At 46.6% G+C, this 17,520-nt stretch overlaps 2 protein-coding genes across 9 annotated transcripts in view; one reads left to right on the plus strand and one right to left on the minus strand.

Moving 5' to 3' along the window:
- The window catches only part of UBTD1 (ubiquitin domain containing 1), a 72,204-nt gene extending 67,029 nt beyond the window's left edge, over positions 1-5,175 (minus strand). The window contains exon 1 of one of the 2 annotated variants that reach the window (XM_058436129.1): positions 4,563-5,175. Coding sequence is in view for 1 of the 2 variants with exons in the window: in XM_032135167.2 (XP_031991058.1) it covers positions 4,563-4,632 (70 nt within the window). In the remaining variant the exon portion in view is untranslated. The remainder of the gene's footprint in view (positions 1-4,562) is intronic. The other variant, XM_032135167.2, reaches the window with a different exon arrangement.
- A 236-nt stretch (positions 5,176-5,411) lies between these two features.
- The window catches only part of MMS19 (MMS19 homolog, cytosolic iron-sulfur assembly component), a 41,658-nt gene continuing 29,549 nt past the window's right edge, over positions 5,412-17,520 (plus strand). For 4 of the 7 annotated variants that reach the window (XM_032135176.2, XM_032135168.2, XM_032135169.2 and 1 more), the window contains exon 1: positions 5,412-5,565. In XM_032135176.2, the coding sequence (XP_031991067.1) occupies positions 5,454-5,565 (112 nt within the window). In that variant the 5' untranslated portion in view covers positions 5,412-5,453. The remainder of the gene's footprint in view (positions 5,566-17,520) is intronic. The other 3 variants (XM_058436127.1, XM_032135173.2, XM_058436125.1) reach the window with 3 other exon arrangements.

Below are 17,520 nucleotides of genomic sequence, written 5' to 3' on the forward strand. Positions count from 1 at the left end.
CTGAAATTGTAAATGTGGGAGGAGTCACCAGCATATATAATACTACATAATTCTATGTATGATCATGTGTAATTTGCATGACTATATGTTTACTGTCTGCCCCCTGCAAGAGTGTAAGCTCCATGTGGCCAAGGACCACGTCTGTTCACAGCCAGCAGGGTGCTTGGCACTCAGTACATATTTACTGAGCAAATGGAGAAGTTGCCCAATTACTCCCTCAAGAATAGCCACACAGCCCACACAAGAAGCAGACTCTCTTGCAACCACAGTGCCAAGCCCAACCAGCCCCAAACAGGGTCTGTCCACCCTGAGCTTGAGATTCCAGAACGTAAGTGGATACGCCTGGCACATCACAGAGTCAGATATTTGGGTTTCAGCCCTGTCACATTCTCAAAGGGTGGAGCTGGGCAAGAGACTTGCCTGTTCTACCACCTCTACCTCTCCCTGGAGTGGCTGGGGGAGAGGCTGCTTCACCCAGTTCATGGGCAGAGATATTTATCTACTTAGTGTATATGTATGGGGTGGCAAGAGCCCCCACCAAAGGAGTAAATCCCCAAGTATTCTCCAAAGCATACAAGAACCACCCAGCACCTGAAGGAGAAGAACACAGACCTACTGGGGATGCATTAAGAGTAACAATCCAAAAAAAATTTTTAAGGCTGAGTGTGGCGGCTCACGCCAGTAATCCCAGCACTTTGGGAAGCCAAGGTAAGAAGATTACTTGAGGCCAGGAGTTTCAGACCAGCCTGGGCAACATAGCAAGACCCCATCTCTACAAAGAATAAAAAGTTAGCTGGGTGTGGTGGTGCACACCTGTAGCCCTGGCTACTGGGGAGACTGAGGGGAGAGGATCACTTGAGCTCAGGAGTTAAAGGCTGCAGGGAGCTATAACTGCACCACCATACTCCAGCCTGGGCGAGAGAACAAGACCCTCTCTCCCAAAAAAAAAAATATATAATATATATATACATACATACACATACACACGCACATATATGAGTGACAATCACAAAACTTGATGAGATGAGAGGACCTCTCCCTTCTCCCTAATGCAAGAATCCCTGACCAGACAGTATTGTGTCTCTGCTTTATCTACCAAGTGACTAAGAAGGCAGAACTAAGGACAAAGGGTGACATTACAAGCCATAAAGATTTCACCTCAATAACTTTCTAGCTTTAAACAGCTGCCTTTGTGAAGATGATAAAACAGCTCTGATGATCATGTATAACCCTCCCCCTTTCTGAAATATTGAAAGTGTGACCCAGAAAGGTTAGATGACTTGCCCAGGGTCACTGAGTTATAGGCCCAGGACTAGAACTCAGGTCCTAGCTCCTGTCGAGGCTTTCTTCCAACTACATTAGTGCCAAAGGAAGGTAATAGTTACAGTGGTGCTGGGGGAGTTTTAGGCGTTAGTCTTACAACATAGAACTATGTCCTTGTCAAAGGAAAAGCCACAGATGTTACAGGAATGCCAGGTGCGCTGTGGAGTTAAGAAGGATTCCTTCCCTTGTACCAAATTTGTCATCCTACAGAGTTCCCCTTGGCTTTGGACTTTATGAATAAAGCTATTCATAGTAGGACCCACAGAACTAAAGCAATGATAAACTAGCAGGTTAAAAAAATGCAGATATATGAAAAATGCAGATGGTAGGATGAAGTTGAGTTTGCTTTCTAAAATCAACAAATACTGAGTGAGTGCTACCTCTGTACAACTCATCGTGTTAAGTGCTGAATGTGTGTGTGCGCGTGGCTATATGAGTGAGAGAGACATATACTACAAGGATAAGACAGAACCCAGGTCTTCGAGGCTTGCAATGTAGTTGCTGATAAAAGACTGTAAACATCAAAGACACGACTAATGATACAGAGTACATAATTGTTAAGTAAGTGGCATAGATAATGTGTCTGCAGGAGTTCTCAGAAGGAGCAATCACTTCCACGGGGTATGTGCGGTGGGGTGCGGAGGGAGGGAGAAATGGCACACTTGTCAGGCAAGGTGCTTCAAACAAGATACAGCACTTGAAGTGAACCCAAGGGATGAAAGACTCTCGACAAGAAGGAAATGGCACGAGCAAACACTGGTGGTCTTAATGTCAGAGAAGGGAAAGAAATCAGGACTTAAAAGAAAGGACTGGCCCACACTTGAACAGCCTTGAAAGTTAAAGTACTTGTAGGAGTGAGAACGCACAGAAAGGTGTTTTGTTGTTGTTGTTGTTTTGGTTTTTTTTTTGAGACAGAGTCTCGCTCTGTCACCCAGGCTGGAGTGCAGTGGCGCAATCTCAGCTCACTACAACCTCTGCGAAGCTTCCAGTTCAAGCAATTCTTCCTGCCTCAGCCTCCTGAGTAGCTGGGATTACAGGCGCCTGCCACCACGCCTGGCTAAGTTTTGTATTTTTAGTAGAGACAGAGTTTTGCCATGTTGGCCAGGATGGTCTCGAACTCCTGATCTCAGGTGATCCACCTGCCTTGGCCTCCCAAAGTGCTGGGATTACAGGCATGAGCCACCACACCTGGCCAAGTACAGAAATATTCTGAACACAGAACTATAAAATCTGGAAGAAGTTAATTTAACAAATGTCTTCTGAGGGGACAACTGTGTGTAGGACTGGATGATGACTGAAGATGAAGTTGCCTTTGGGGGGTACCTCACTTCAGCCTGAGACAAGGGTTGACTTGAGGTGAGAAGGGTACGAAGTGGGGTGGCAAGGGGCAGGTTTGCAAGACCCGCGGAAGGAAGACCCAGCAGACCCCAGTGACTGACTGGCTGAGAGGCAGGCGACAAGGAAGCAGAGAAAGTCATGAGAGAGAGAGCTCTTCACAGCCTAAAGTTAGGCAGCTGGAAGAACATAAGAGTAAAGAAGGAAAGCTGGTGGACAGGGAGCGATGGAGGGCCTGTTTTTGGAGGTGTTAAATCTGGGAATATCTATATCGCAGTGTCCAGTGGGCATCTAGAGATGGGGTTCTGGGGTTCAAGAGAGAAGAGCTGAAGATTAAGCATAGGGGTCTTCCCAATGGACAAAGAGTTGTGGGACTGAACAAGATTTCTCTGGGAGAGAGTGTAATAAGAGAAAAAACAGAATGTCAGACTTAAGCACCAGTGCGCCCCCAACCTAGAAGGTGATGGTGGAAAGGGGTGTTCAGAAAGGAAAACCAAGACAGTCTGATGCCAAGAAAGGAAGAGGGAGAATGTCTCGTAGGAGAGAGTTGTCAACAGCAAAAAATGCTGCAAAATCAATTATGGGGACTGAACACATATTTGTTGAACAAATGAATGAATGAAAGCAAGCCAGCCCTTGGTTTTGAGAGTCATCTCTCCTCAGTCAGAAGAATGGCCAGTTACCTTCAGACAAGAGAATTTCAATAAGTTTTACTGCATCCTTTCCATAAAAACACATTTCTGCCTCCACAAGTCATCCTGTCCATACGCAGACATCCTTCCCTGCTTCCCCTGGTTCCCCCATCTTCCTTCCCAGTTTCCGCAACCCAAGCAACACACCTTCGGTGTCAAGGGAGACAGGAAACTCCAACTAGAGTTTCCACTTCATTAACAACTCTGCCTGTGGCTCCTCTTACATAAGGGGATATGTGGCAATGGGGTGGGAGAGGAGGCTGAGTTCTAGCCCCAGCTGAGCTCCTAACTAGCTGTGTGACTTTGGACAAGGTGCTCAACCTCTCGGGATCTGGGCTTTGACATAGAGAGGAGATAGGTCCATCTGGAATCCAGATAAGTTTTGAATGTCCCTTTGAGCTCTCAAGTCTACGACATTATTCCCAGCAGGTCCTTGCAACACCCTCAAAGAAGGAAGTGAGTGTAAGACCCAGAAAAATGACCGACAGACCTCTTCCCGGGGCGGAATGCCAGGGCAGGCGGGGTGTACCATGAAAGTGAGAAAGCGTTGCGCGGGCCTCGAGGATCACCAGCGAGCGATCTCACTCCCAAAGCTGGGAAGGATCCCAACAATCCCGAGGGTGACTCTCACCCCGCACCCCATCTTTTATAGACACCCAGACGGCCGAGAGGCTCTAAAAACCCCTGCGGGAAAAATAAAGATTTCTTTCCCAGAGTCCTGCGCTGCTTTGCAAGTCGGATTCCGGCAGACACTATCTGCAGACCGATAATGACACAGTCTTTGGAAGGAGCGACTGTTCTCGCCTCGCTCGCTCCGAGTTCTGGGGACGCCTGGCTGCCAGCGCCGTGCCCCGACGGGCCGGCGTCCGACCCCGGCCGGAGCTGCCAGGCCAGCGGCGCCCTCGCCCCCGGGCCTCCTCCCGATCCGTCGGCCCCGCTGCGGTCTGCAAACATTTCCTGCCCCCACCCCCACCAGGAGCTTCCCAGTTGGAGAGAGTTGGTCGCGCAGCCGGCTCAGTGCTCGCAGTTGCCCCAACTCAGCTCCCCTGGCCGCCTGGCGCTGGGGAGCGGCCCCGTCTGGCTGCGGAGCAGCCCATCGGGGAAACCCAAGCGCCAGCACCAGTGGGGAGTCCATCGGTAAGCCCAGGACTCGGGCGAGGAGGGGGACAACTGGCGGGGTGCCCAAGGCCCTGCTCCCTTCCCCATCGTTACCTGCTCGCTTGCGGGGGTGTCCCGGGGCTGCCGGCCTCTCCTGGCGCTGTCTCCCCACGCAGTTGCCCATGCTGGCTCCTCAGCCAGTCCCCATGCACCGGAGGCGGCGGGGTGGTCGGCTGCTCCGCGGACGGCGGCGTCCCGGGTCAACGGCTCCGGCCGCCCGGCATCGGGCGCTCCCCGATCTCCCCCCGGGGGCGCGCTCAGCCCTGGCGCTGGCTCCGCCAAAACTTTGCGGGCCAGGGGAGAGAGGGAGGTGGCAGACTCCCCAGCACGGTCCCAGGTGGCCGGGCCAGGGGGGCCCGCGACGGTGCCCGGCCGGAGACCAGCTCCGCTGGAGCGGCGGAGAGAGGGGGCGGGCACCGCGGCAGCTACTCCCGGCTCGCTCGGGGCACCAGGCAGGGGCCGGCCCCCTGGAGGCTGTCACTCAACTGCCTAACCCCGCCCCAGGCCGGCCCCTCTCCTTTCCGCCGGCTCTCGGTGCCCGCGCCGCCGCCGCCACCCGCCCCAGGTGCGCATGTGACCGACAGCACCGCCCCCTCGGGCTGGGCCTGATTTTCTCATTGGCTTACCCCGTGGTGCGTACCGCCCCTCTCCCCACCCAGCCAGGTGCCCGCCCCGCCGCCCGTCTCCCGGGGAGCCGGGCTGGGAATTATTCGCCCTCAACGGCCTCCGGCTGCATGCCCAACAGCCGCCTTCCCTCTGGGTGCCACCGCCCCATTCCAGGCCCCGCCCCTCCCTGGAACTGCCTAGCCAGAAGCCGGCAGGCACGTGACCCGGGGCGCCCCGCCCCCTTGTCCTTCTCCCGGCGATTGGCTCGGGAGGCGCATGCGCAGAAAGGCCTTCTCGTGCCACCGCCCATATCCCCTCCCACGGTCTCTAGTTCGCGTCATGGCCACCGCCGCGGCTGTGGAGGCGGCGGCGCCTATGGGCGCCCTATGGGGTCTCGTGCACGACTTCGTCATGGGTCAACAAGAGGGCCCCGCTGACCAGGTGGCTGCAGGTATGGCAGACGGCGCCGCGCGCCTTCCAAATGGGGGCCAACAGGAGGGAGCGGCCTCAGTACAGGCGCCGGGCGGGAAGGGAGGAGCGGGGTGACTTTGAGAGATTGGTCTCAAGGCTGCTTAATGAGCACCGCGAGCTTTAGAGCCATAACAAGTTGGAGAGTTGCCTGTGTCGTCCTTAAAACCATTTACACTTCTCATCTCCCTATAGCCAATTATAGGGAATCATTACATTTTACAGATGAGGAAACTGAGGCTCAGCGAGGGCAAGAGGACTTGCGCAGAGCTGCAGACCAGGCAGGAGGGGGAGCTGGGACTCGGACCCAGGCGTTCAGGTCCGAACCGGGTGCTCACGCCACGAAGCCACGCTGTTTGTGGGAGATTGACGTGTGGAGGTGCATCCTCTCAGCGTCTGCTCCCGTCGCGTGGCATCCTGGGAGTGGCGGATGGCCCCGCGCTCTGACTGGCTGGAATTAAGAGGAGGCGAGGAGACGGGCCAGGAGGAGCTGGAGATGTTCTGGGTGTCCTCCTTAAGACTTTCTCTCCGTTTCTTGCTAAAGTTCTTGATTAATTTGCTCCATGACGTTTTATGTGGCGTTTGTTTTTATCTTCTTCCCAGACCCCCACTTTCCTGCTTTTGACCATTTCAGAAATCTCTTAGTTCAGACAGCTTATCTAAAATTAGAATAAAACGATTTCCAGGCTTCCGTGGAGTTCTGAGACTTTGCCTAAAAAAAAATCTACTAAAAAGTTATTGAATGTTAGGAGGCCTTCAGATCTTGGGTTTAAGTAACAATATAAAAATTATCTAATGAGTAGTTTTTTAAAAAAAATTTTGGAAATTTCGCATGCTTGGAGAGAAGTAAGGACACATTTCTCTTGCAAATTGAGCGTATTAACCTTTAGAATGTGTAAGAAAAGAATAGTGAATCTGCTAGAAATACAATACTTTGTTCGTTAGCAGTATTCCACTTTAATTGAATCATGCCACTATTGTTGAACACATATTATTCCCCAAACATGATGCAAAGCAGTAGGAATATAAATACAAATTAGGTTAGATCTGTGCCCACCAGGAACTTATAGTATGCTGGGAGAGGCAACCATTCTGTAAGAGGTGTGTGCAGCGTCGTTTGGAAGCATCAAGGAGCAAATACCTGGCACTGCCACCAAACTTAACATCTTACAATTTTATGAAATGTAGTGTGTTACAGTATCTTAACAATGTCATTTTTCCCTCATGTTTTATTATGAAAATTTTCGAATATCCAGCCAAGTATAAAGAATTTTATAAGGAACACATCACTTAGGATCTATCCTACCATTAACATTTTAATATTACTTGCTTTATCGTATAGCTATCCATCCATTTAAATTGCAGATACCGGTACACTTTCCTTTAAATACTTTGGCATGCATGTCATTGACTAGAGTTTGTTGACGGTTTATTTTGGTGTAAAACGAAATATATAAATCTTTAAGTGTACGTTCACTGATTTTGACTAATGCATACACCTGTACAATCCAAACCCCTACCAAGATGTAGAATATTACTATATCAGTGCCATTTGTGACGAGTCTTCCACATTTATACAATATGAAAACAATAATTTTGGATTTTTTGGATTCAGAACATATTTTGAAAAGACATCTTGAATGTCTTATCTTGAATAAGGACTGCAAATTTTTCTCTTTTTTTTTTTTTTTTTTTTTTTTGAGACAAGGTCCTGCTTTGTCTGCCAGGCTGGAGTGCAGTGGTGAAATCATGGCTCACTGTGGCCTCGACCTATGCTCAAGCAATCCTCCTGCCTCAGCCTCCCGAAGTAGCTGGGACAACAGGGCGTGTGCCACTGCGCTCGGCTGATTTTTGTATTGTAGTGACGAGGTTTCACCATGTTGCCTAGGTTGATCTCTAACTCTAGGACTGAAGCCATCCTCCCATCTCAGCCTCCCGAAGTGCTGGGATTACAGGCATGAGCCACTGGGACTGCTAAATTCTTATAAACGTTTTTGCAAAATTTATATTTTTGTTTCTTTCTGAAAAAAATGGTCTAAACCGTTGCTTAATTTGAATTCAACTCAACTGATTTAAGACTGTAACACTAGCCCTGTTGTAATTTAGCCCTCCTAAGAAAAGAAAGTTGGTGGTGGGCACAGTGGCTCATGCCTGTAATGCCAACACTTTGAGAGAACAAGGTAGGCGGATTGCTTGAGCCCAGGAGTTTGAGACCAGCCTGGCCAATATGGTGAAACCCCGCTCTACTGAAAGTACAAAAGTTAGCTAGGCATGGTGGTGCATGCCTGTAATCCCAGCTACTCAGGAGGCTGAGGCTGGAGAATCGCTTGAGCCTGGGAGGCAGAGGCTGCAGTGAGCGGAGATCACGCCCCTGCACTCCAGCCTGGGCAACAGAGCGAGACTGTTTCAAAAAAAACAGAAAGAAAAGAAAGTTGGGGCCGGGCGCGGTGGCTCACGCTTGTAATCCCAGCACTTTGGGAGGCCGAGGCGGGCGGATCACGAGGTCAGGAGATCGAGACTACGGTGAAACCCTGTCTCTACTAAAAACACAAAAAATTAGCCGGGCGTGGTGGCGGGCGCCTGTAGTCCCAGCTACTCGGAGAGGCTGAGGCAAGAGAATGGCGTGAACCCGGGAGGCGGAGCTTGCAGTGAGCCGAGATTGCGCCACTGCACTCCAGCCTGGGAGACAGAGCAAGACTCTGTCTCAAAAAAAAAAAAAAAAAAGAAAAGAAAAGAAAGTTGGTACAGAGGAATAGTAACAGATAAAAGTTGAAGAGGTTTGGTAGGGTTGGATTATGTAGAACTTTGGATTCCAGGCAGAGGAATTTGAATGACCTATTATTATCTGTACTAAGAGTTATTGTAGATCCTTGAGCCCGGGAGCCATAAAATGAAAACGAATTTGACAAGGATTAAGTTAATATTGTCAATCTTAGATCACAGCCCTAGTTAAGGTTGTCGAAGGATAACAGTGTTGAAGCGTTTATAGAATAAGATGTGCTTTCTAATCCTTCAGCCTAAATCAAGCTTTGTTAGCGCTAAAGGGACCAGCTAGCTTCCTGTTCAGTCACTCAGAGTAGCAGCCTGCAAATTTAAATGCAGAAGGGGCACCCTTTGATCACAAAAGCAGCTGCTGCCACCTTTGTTTTGTACCTGGGTTCCTGGTGAAAGTGTCAGCTGTAAAGAAGCTGCAGGCGATGGGAGGGAAATAACCTGGCAGCCTAAGGGTTAAAGGCCTCTTGGGCAAGCCTTCAAAGCCTGCCACTACCTGGCCCCGGCCTTTTTTTCTCACTGCTCCCTGGACATTTAATTCCAGGCAGCCACCTTTATTCGTAGTTCCCTGAGTGCTTTCCTTCCCAATTCCCTTCACTAGCTCTGTGTAATCGAAGTTAGACCTGAGAGTCAAGGCCCAGCTTCAGTTCCCTACCCCTCCCCAAGTGTTTCCTGATTAACCCAGCCAGACAGCATCTCATATGTCAGAATCTTTGTAGTACACACTTCTCAACCACTCATGTATTTAGTGGACTAGTTTAGTAGCTGTTGCTGTATACATCTCCACATCCTACCCTCCCAGTTGTACCACCAGAATCTCCTTGAATTGGCATCAGTAGGTACACAATAAAAACTACTTGAGTTAATGCAATGAGAAATGTTGAAGGAAGAATCTGTGGAATTTGAGTTCTGACTAGTTATTATAGGGCTTGAAGGAGATAGAGGACTCTAAGAAGACCCCAAGATTTTGAACCAGAGGATGAGGAAAAGAAATACTTTGTCCAAAATTAGGACAAGAGCTGATTTTCAGAGAATGTGATTTTTGAACACGTTGAATTTGCAGGTGATGGATATAATTTTTTTCCTTTTAGTTATTTGGATTTTCCTTCATTTCAGTCTTTATTGTATTGTGTTTTTCCATATTTGTGATTCCCTAAGAACACCACTATTTCTTAAGTCAAAGTATTAAAGAACAGTAAAATACAGTTTAGTGAAATATGTGAGGCATTATCAGCAGAAAGGGCATTTTGAGAGCTGGATTGGAACTTAGTCCTGAATGGGATTTTTCTCTCTCCTGCTCCTTCTCATCCTCCCACCCTACCCGCTTCCCCTCACTTCCCTTTGGCTGCTAGTCCAGATTCTCAAGAGGCTTCAACTCCATCAGACAGAGATCTGTTTGTGCATTCTGTGTCAATGATCACATAAATACTCCTTTGACTTCTCAGTGCCCCAACACAAACTGGTGCCTTGCTAAGGAAAGTGTGGGTAGTTAGGAGGTGCTAGTAGGTCCATTTTTAGAGAGCAAATCTTGAACGTGTTGGAAAATCTTAGACCCTCCTATAAAGGGAAATGAACTTACACTGATTTTTTCCTTGATACCAGCGAAAATACCCTTAGGAAAATTAACTCTCTGTTAGCTTTCTTCATCCCAGGAGTCCAAGTGCATAATTAATAGTATTTCCAGGTATTCTGGGTGTGGTGGTGGTGGTGGTGGTGGTGGTGGTGGTGGTGGTGTTGTTGTTGTTGTTGTTGTTGTTGTTTTGAGATGGAGTTTTGCTCTCGTTGCCCAGGCTGGAGTGCAATGGTGCGATCTCTGCTGACCGTAACCCCCGCCCCCCGGGTTCAAGTGATTCTCCTGCCTCAGCCTCCCGAGTAGCTGGGATCACAGGCATGCGTCACCACGCATGGCTAATTTTGTATTTTTAGTAGAGATGGGGTTTCTCCATGTTGGTCAGGCAGGTCTCAAAACTTCCGACCTCAGGTGATCTGCCTGCCTTGGCCTCCCAAAGTGCTGAGATTACAGGTGTGAGCCACCATGCCAAGCCTGGTTATTTTTAATTTTGGATACTTTGCACCATTAAAAGAATTAATCACTTAAAGTTAATGGCCCATGGTCCATAAACCTAGGAATTTTACTTCTTTCTCATGCTAACCCAATCTCTGTTTATATCACTGTGGTAACACAGAACTTGTTACACTGTGATTGTTTTATTTATTTATTTTAGAAGCAGCGTCTACTCTGTTGCCCCAGCTGAAGTGCAGTGCGACCTCGAAGAACTTCCGGGCTCAAGTGATCCTCCGGCCTCAGCCTCCAGAGTAGCTGAGACTACAGGCCCATGTCACCACACCTGGCTAATTTTTTTTGTAGCGAACAGGGCCTTGTTTTGTTGCCCAAGGTGGTCTCCAACTCCTGACCTCTAGCGATCCTCTAGCCTCAGCCCACTGTGATTGTTTTAAATGTCTTTCTGGGCTAGGCATGGTGGTTCATGCCTGTAATCCCAGCACTTTGGGAGGCTGAGGTGGGAGGATTGCTTGGGCCCAAGAATTCGAAACCAGCCTGTACAGTATAGTGAGACCTTGTCTCTACAAAAATCTTTAAAAATCAGCCCAGCATGGTGGTGTGCCTGTAGTTGCAGCCACTTGGGAGGCTGAGGTAGGACAATCACTTGAACCCTGGAGGGAGAGGTTGCATTGAGCCAAAGATGGCACCACTGCACTCCAGCCTGGGTGACAGAGCAAGACTCTGTCTCAAAAATGAATGAATGAATGAATGTTTGTCTTTCTGCTCCAGCAGACTATGGACTTCCCCAAAACTCCCTGCCCATATTTCTATCTTAAGCCCTAACATGGTACCCTATTTATAATATTCAGTAAATATTGAATGAAAACATGTAAACAAACATACGGCTTTTTTTTTTTTTTGAAGATGAAGTCTTGTTCTGTTGCCCAGGCCGGAGTGCAGTGGCACGATCTTGGCTCACTGCAGCCTTCGCCTCTGGGGTTCAAATGACTCTCCTGCCTCAGCCTCCGAAACAGCTAGGATTACAGGCCCATGCCATCACGGCCAGCTAATTTTTCTATTTTTTTTTTAGTAGACACAGGGTTTCATCATGTTGGCCAGGCTGGTCTCAAACTCCAAACCTCAAGTAATCCACCTGCCTCGGCCTCCCAAAGTGCAGGGATTACAGGTGTGAGCCACTGTGCCTGGCCACCATCTTCCTTACTCTTTTTTACTGTCTTGTAATAGCTTTATTATCTCATTTTTCTCTAATTTTTTCTTTCTTTTCTCTTTTTTTTGAGACAGAGTCTCGCTCAGTCGCCCAGGCGAGAGTGCAGTGGCTCTGTCTCCACTCACTGCAAGCTCTGCCTCCTGGGATCACGCCATTCTCCTGCCTCAGCCTCCCAAGTAGCTGGGACTACAGGCACCCGTCACCACGCCCAGCTAATTTTTTTGTATTTTTTTTAGTAGAGACAGGGTTTCACTGTGTTAGCCAGGATGGTCTCAATCTCCTGACCTCATGATCCGCCCGCCTCGGCCTCCCAAAGTGCTGAGATTACAGGTGTGAACCACCGCACCCAGCCTCATTTTTCTCTAATTTTTTCTACTTTTGTACTTTTTTTTTTTTTTTTTTTTTTTAGATTGAGTTTCACTCTTAGCCCACGCTGGAGTGCAATGGCATGATCTCAGCTCATTGCAAACTCTGCCTCCCAGGTTCAGGTGATTCTCCTGCCTCAGCCTTCGGAGTAGCTAGGATTACAGGCATGCACTACCACACCCAGCTAGTTTTTGTGTTAGTAGAGACAGGGTTTCGCCACGTTGGCCAGGCTGGTCTCAAATTCCTGACCTGAGATGATCCGCCCACCTCGGCCTCCCAAAGTGCTAGGATTACCGGCATGAGCCACCGTGCCTGGCCTTATACTCACTTTTATGTTTGTGCTGCATTAATTCAAGAATTTTGTGAAAGCTATATGAGGACTAAAGGGCTTTGCCAGGAGAGTTCACCCACATACTGGGATTCAAGGAATCACATGCAAATGGCTATTTATTTGTAATTATAAAGCAGCCATTTTCATATTAATGTACGCAGAATGCTGAAGAAGCATTTTTCTTTTTTTTTTTTTTTTCTTTGAGACGGAGTCTCGCTCTGTTGCCCAGGTGCGATTTCGGCTCACTGCAACCTCTGCCTCCCAGGTTCAAGCAGTTCTTCTGCCTTAGTCTCCTGAGTAGCTGGGACTACAGGCGCACGCCACTACGCCCAGCTAATTTTTGTATTTTTGGTAGAGATGGGGTTTCACCATATTGGCCAGACTGGTCTCGATCTCCTGACCTCATGATCCACCCACCTCGGCCTCCCAGAGTGCTGGGATTATAGGCGTGAGCCACCACGCCCGGCCTTTACCTCAATTTTTTTAGAAAATGAAAAAATAGAAGGTACTGAATGGGCCCTATTTGGCACTTCTTGTTTAGAGCCTTCGTTCCAAACATAGACCCTAGCCTGGCATCCACGGAGGGTTTTGATGGTATTGCTGAAGAAAAATGATTCAGTTCATTGATATCCTTTGCTATTAACAGTTGTTAGTCCCCTGCGGCGTCATCTGTACAATTGTTAACTCCTTCTGTGCCCATTATTGAAATTAGTTTTTGGATGGGTTGTTTCAGCAGAGTTTTCTGTACTGTAGCCAGGCGGTTCCAAGAAAGTACCCTTTTCTACCTTCCCAAATGTTGCAATGCCCTTTTGTGGTTCGTAACCCAGAAATAGGTGTTTCAGTTCATGTAAGTGTTGCCATTAAGGAATTGGGTGTAGAACCCAACTTGGTTTGTTTGGCCTGTTAGTCTGGCTGCTACCCCTTCCCCCACCCTTACAGTCTGCTCATTTTTTCCCTTGGCTCTTTCTCAGGAGCTGGGGCAGCAGCTGGGCCTTCCACATCCTGGCACAAGTGGGCTAAGAGTGCCTGATGTCTAAATTGGTGCCAGTCACGAGCTATAAGTCCTAACTAGAGCTCTCATTTTCCTCAGTCTTATTGGACGACTTCTTACTGTGGTGCTAGAGTGAGCCTCTGTCCAGCTCAGCTCATAACTGTTGCTGCGAGACCACAGACTTTAGGAGAACTGGAAGTTTAGTTTAGGATTTCTTCAGACCTCTTTTTCACTTTTTCCAGCATTGGCGCAAGCTGACTAGTTAAGGTTCTGCATTTAGAGGTAGGTGGATTAGGAACCCAGAACAGGCTGCTGGAAGTAATTCTCTGGTTGTCACACCTTATTTAGCTGTAAGTGGTTTTTTTTGTTTGTTTTGTTTGTTTTGAGACGGAGTCTCGCTCTGTTGCCCAGGCTGGAGTGCAGTGGCGCAATCTCGGCTCACTGCAAGCTCCGCTTCCCGGGTTCACGCCATTCTCCCGCCTCAGCCTCTCCGAGTAGCTGGGACTACAGGCGCCCGCCACCATGCCTGGCTAATTTTTTTTTTGTATTTTTTTAGTAGAGACGGGGTTTCGGCCGGGCGCGGTGGCTCACGCTTGTAATCTCAGCACTTTGGGAGGCCGAGGCGGGCGGATCATGAGGTCAGGAGATCGAGACCATGGTGAAACTCCGTCTCTACTAAAAATACAAAAAAATTAGCCGGGCATGGTGGCGGGTGCCTGTAGTCCCAGCTACTCAGAGAGGCTGAGGCGGGAGAATGGCGTGAACCTGGGAGACGGAGCTTGCAGTGAGCCGAGATTGCGCCACTGCACTCCAGCCTGGGCGACAGAGCAAGACTCCGTCTCAAAAAAAAAAAAAAAAAAAAAAGTAGAGACGGGATTTCATTGTGGTCTCGATCTCCTGACCTCGTGATCCGCCCGCCTCGGCCTCCCAAAGTGCTGGGATTACAAGCGTGAGCCAACGCGCCCGGCAGCTATAAGTGTTCAATGTGAACCAAAGCCTTATGAAGATGGTTAGCCTTTTACCCTGTTTCTCCCTTGAAAATACATTCTAAGATGCTTCTCTTCAATATATGTGAGTTACTATTGTGCTGCTAAAATTGCATTTAAAGGCCAGGTGCAGTGGCTCACATCTGTAGTCCCAGCACTTTGAGAGGTCAAGGCGGGTGGATCACTTGATCCCAGGAATTTGAGACCAGCCTGGGCAACATGGCAAAACCCTGTCCCTACAAAAAAATACAAAAATTAGGCGGGCATGGTGGTGCGTGCCTGTAGTCCCAGCTACTCGGGAGGCTGAGGCAAGAGGATCACTTGAGCCCAGGAAGTCGAGGCTGCAGTGAGCCTTGATTGTACTACTGCACAGAGCTAGACCCTGCCTCAAAAAAAAAAAAAAAAAATCCAAATAATATAGGTAGATACTCCTCCCTCCAGGAGGTGGAGTTTAATCTTCCCCTCCCCATTGAATGTGAGCTGGACTTAATGAATACCTTACAAATAAAAGAGTACCAGAAAGAGAAAAGTAGTAACTGTATAGTGCAGAGACCTGGCAGACATACCTTAACCAAGTGATCAACATTAACATTGCCAGTAATGGAGAAGCCATGTGACTATCTTATATCCCTGATATGATATGATGAGAAGGGTACTTCACCTCTGTGATACTCTTTTTTAAACCCATAACCCCAGTCTAAACATGAGGGAAACATCAAACAAACGCAAATTGGGGAACCTTCTATGAAGTACTTCTTTAAAACTATCAAGGTCATGAAAAACAAGGAAAGACTAAGAAACTTTCGCAGACCAGGAGAGACTAAGAATTCAAGATGACTGACTGCAATTTGGTATTCTTAATTGGATCCTGGAACAGAAATTTGGCATTAGTGGAGAAACTATTGAAATCTGAATAAAGCCTAGAGTTTAGTTAATGGTGTGTATCAGTGCTAACCTAATCTCTTAGTTTTGACACTCGTACATAGTTTCACAGATGTGTGCCATGTAAGATGTTAACATTAAGAGAAACCGAGTGACGGCTATACAGGAACCCCGCACTGTCATTGCAACTTTGCTATAAATGTAAAATTATTCCAAAATGAAACATTTCTTTTAAAACAATAGTCTACCTCTCAACCCTTAACTATGCATTTTCCCTCCCTGAAGGCAACAAATGTTATTAGTTCCTTTTATATATCTTCCAGAGATATAAATAAATGCAAATAAAAACAATCCCCTCTCCCTTTAAAAACAATGCTACGCACATATTATATACACTATTTATACACACTGTTCTTTTAGATCTTGACTCATTATCAGTATATATATAGCTTCAGTCTTTCTTCATTTGTCTTTTTAAAAGTAGCTACAGGCCAGGTGCGTTGGCTCACACCCGTAATCTCAGCACTTTGGGAGGCCAAGGCAGGTGGATCACTTGAGCTCAGGAGTTCGAGACCAGCCATAGGCAACATGGCAAAACCCCCATCTCTACTGAAAATACAGTCCAGCCTGGGCAACAGAGCAAGACGCTGTCTCAAAAAATAAAAATAAAAAAGATTAAAAAATAAATAAAAGTAGCTACAGAGAATTCCATTGTATGGATGTACTATAATTCATTTAACTGGTTTCTTATTGATGGGCATGTGTTGTTTGCAGTCATTTACTGTTACGAATAATGCTGTATTGAATAACGTTATACATGCATTATTTTGCACTTTTACAGTAAGTTAGCCCTCTATATCTGTGTGTTCTGCATCCTTGATTCAAGCAACTGCAGATCAAAAGTACTTGGGAGAAAAAATTGCAGCTGTACTGAACATGTATAGACTTTTTTCCTGTCATCATTCCCTAAACAATACAGTGTAACAGCTATTTACGTAGCACTTAGATTGTATTAAGTATTATGAGTAATCTAGAGATGATTTAAAGTATACAGGAGAGTGTGCATAGTTTGTGTGCAAATACGCTACCATTTTATATAAGGGTCTTGAGCATCCACAGATTTTAGTATCCTCAGGAGGTCCTGGAGCCAATCTCTCATGTATATACCAAAAGATGACTAGATAGCTAGAGGATAAATTTCTAGCTTTCCTGGGTTAAAGCCTATATACGCCTAGAATTCTAAAGATGTTATATTGCCCTCAATATAGGGTTGCACCAGTTTATAATCCTACCTACAATGTTTAAGAATGTCTATTTCTGAATACCATGACCAAACATAATATATTGCTAAGTTTTTTGTCTTTGCCAGTCTGTTAGATTTTCCTAAAAAGTTTCTATGTGGTTTAATTTACATCTTTTATTGTGAATATGGTTGAGCACCTTTTCATACATACTTGTTCCTTTTACGTGGAATGCCTGTTCTTTTTTTGTTTTTGCCCATTTTATTTTTTTAATTTTATTTATTTATTTATTTTGAGACAGATTCTCACTCTGTCACCCAGGCTGGAGTGCAGTGGCACGATCTCAGCTCACTGCAACCTCTGCCTCCCGGGATCAAGTGATTCTTGTCCCTCAGCCTCCCGAGTAGCTGGGATTTACAGGCATGCGCCACCACACACATGTTTTGCCATGTTGGCTAGGCTGGTCTCAAACTCCTGGCCTCAAGCAATCCACCTGCCTTGGCCTCCCAAAGTGTTGGGATTACAGGCATGAGCCACTGTGCCCGGCCTGTTTTTGCCCATTTTAAAGTGTTGGCCTTTTCTGCATTGATTTGTGGGAACTCTTTATATATTGGTAAACTGGCCTTTTGTTATAAGACTTGCAATTTTTTTTCCCAGTTTGTCCTATGATAATTATTTTTACTTTGTAGAAAATCTGACTTTTTAAAACCAATCTTTTATGGCTTCTGAATTTTATCTTGTTCTTAGAAATTTTCTCATATTTAAAAAATGTATTTTGGTGAAAGATTTAAAGCCAATGTTTGTTTTTGTTTGTTTTCCAAATTGGTTCCAGGACCAGTCATTCTAACACTATTTATTGAATAGTCTTTATTTTTCCCATTAACTGAAATAGGATTTTAAAAATCATATTCTCATATGTATTTGTGTCTCTGGACTTTCCATTCTATTTTTGTACCATTGATTTATTTGAATATGGATTGAAACTACACTGGTTGTTTTTGTTTTTTACTTTTATTATGGAAAATTACAAGTATATTCAAAAGTGTATACTTTTTATTTTTCTTCTTTGTTGTTGAAAATGTACACTTTTAAAATGTGACCATATAATAATCTCTTAATATCTGGAAGGGCTACCTTCT

Source organism: Hylobates moloch, unplaced genomic scaffold (assembly GCF_009828535.3).
Source record: "Hylobates moloch isolate HMO894 unplaced genomic scaffold, HMol_V3 SCAFFOLD_3, whole genome shotgun sequence".
In the NCBI taxonomy this organism is placed as follows: Eukaryota; Metazoa; Chordata; class Mammalia; order Primates; family Hylobatidae; genus Hylobates; species Hylobates moloch.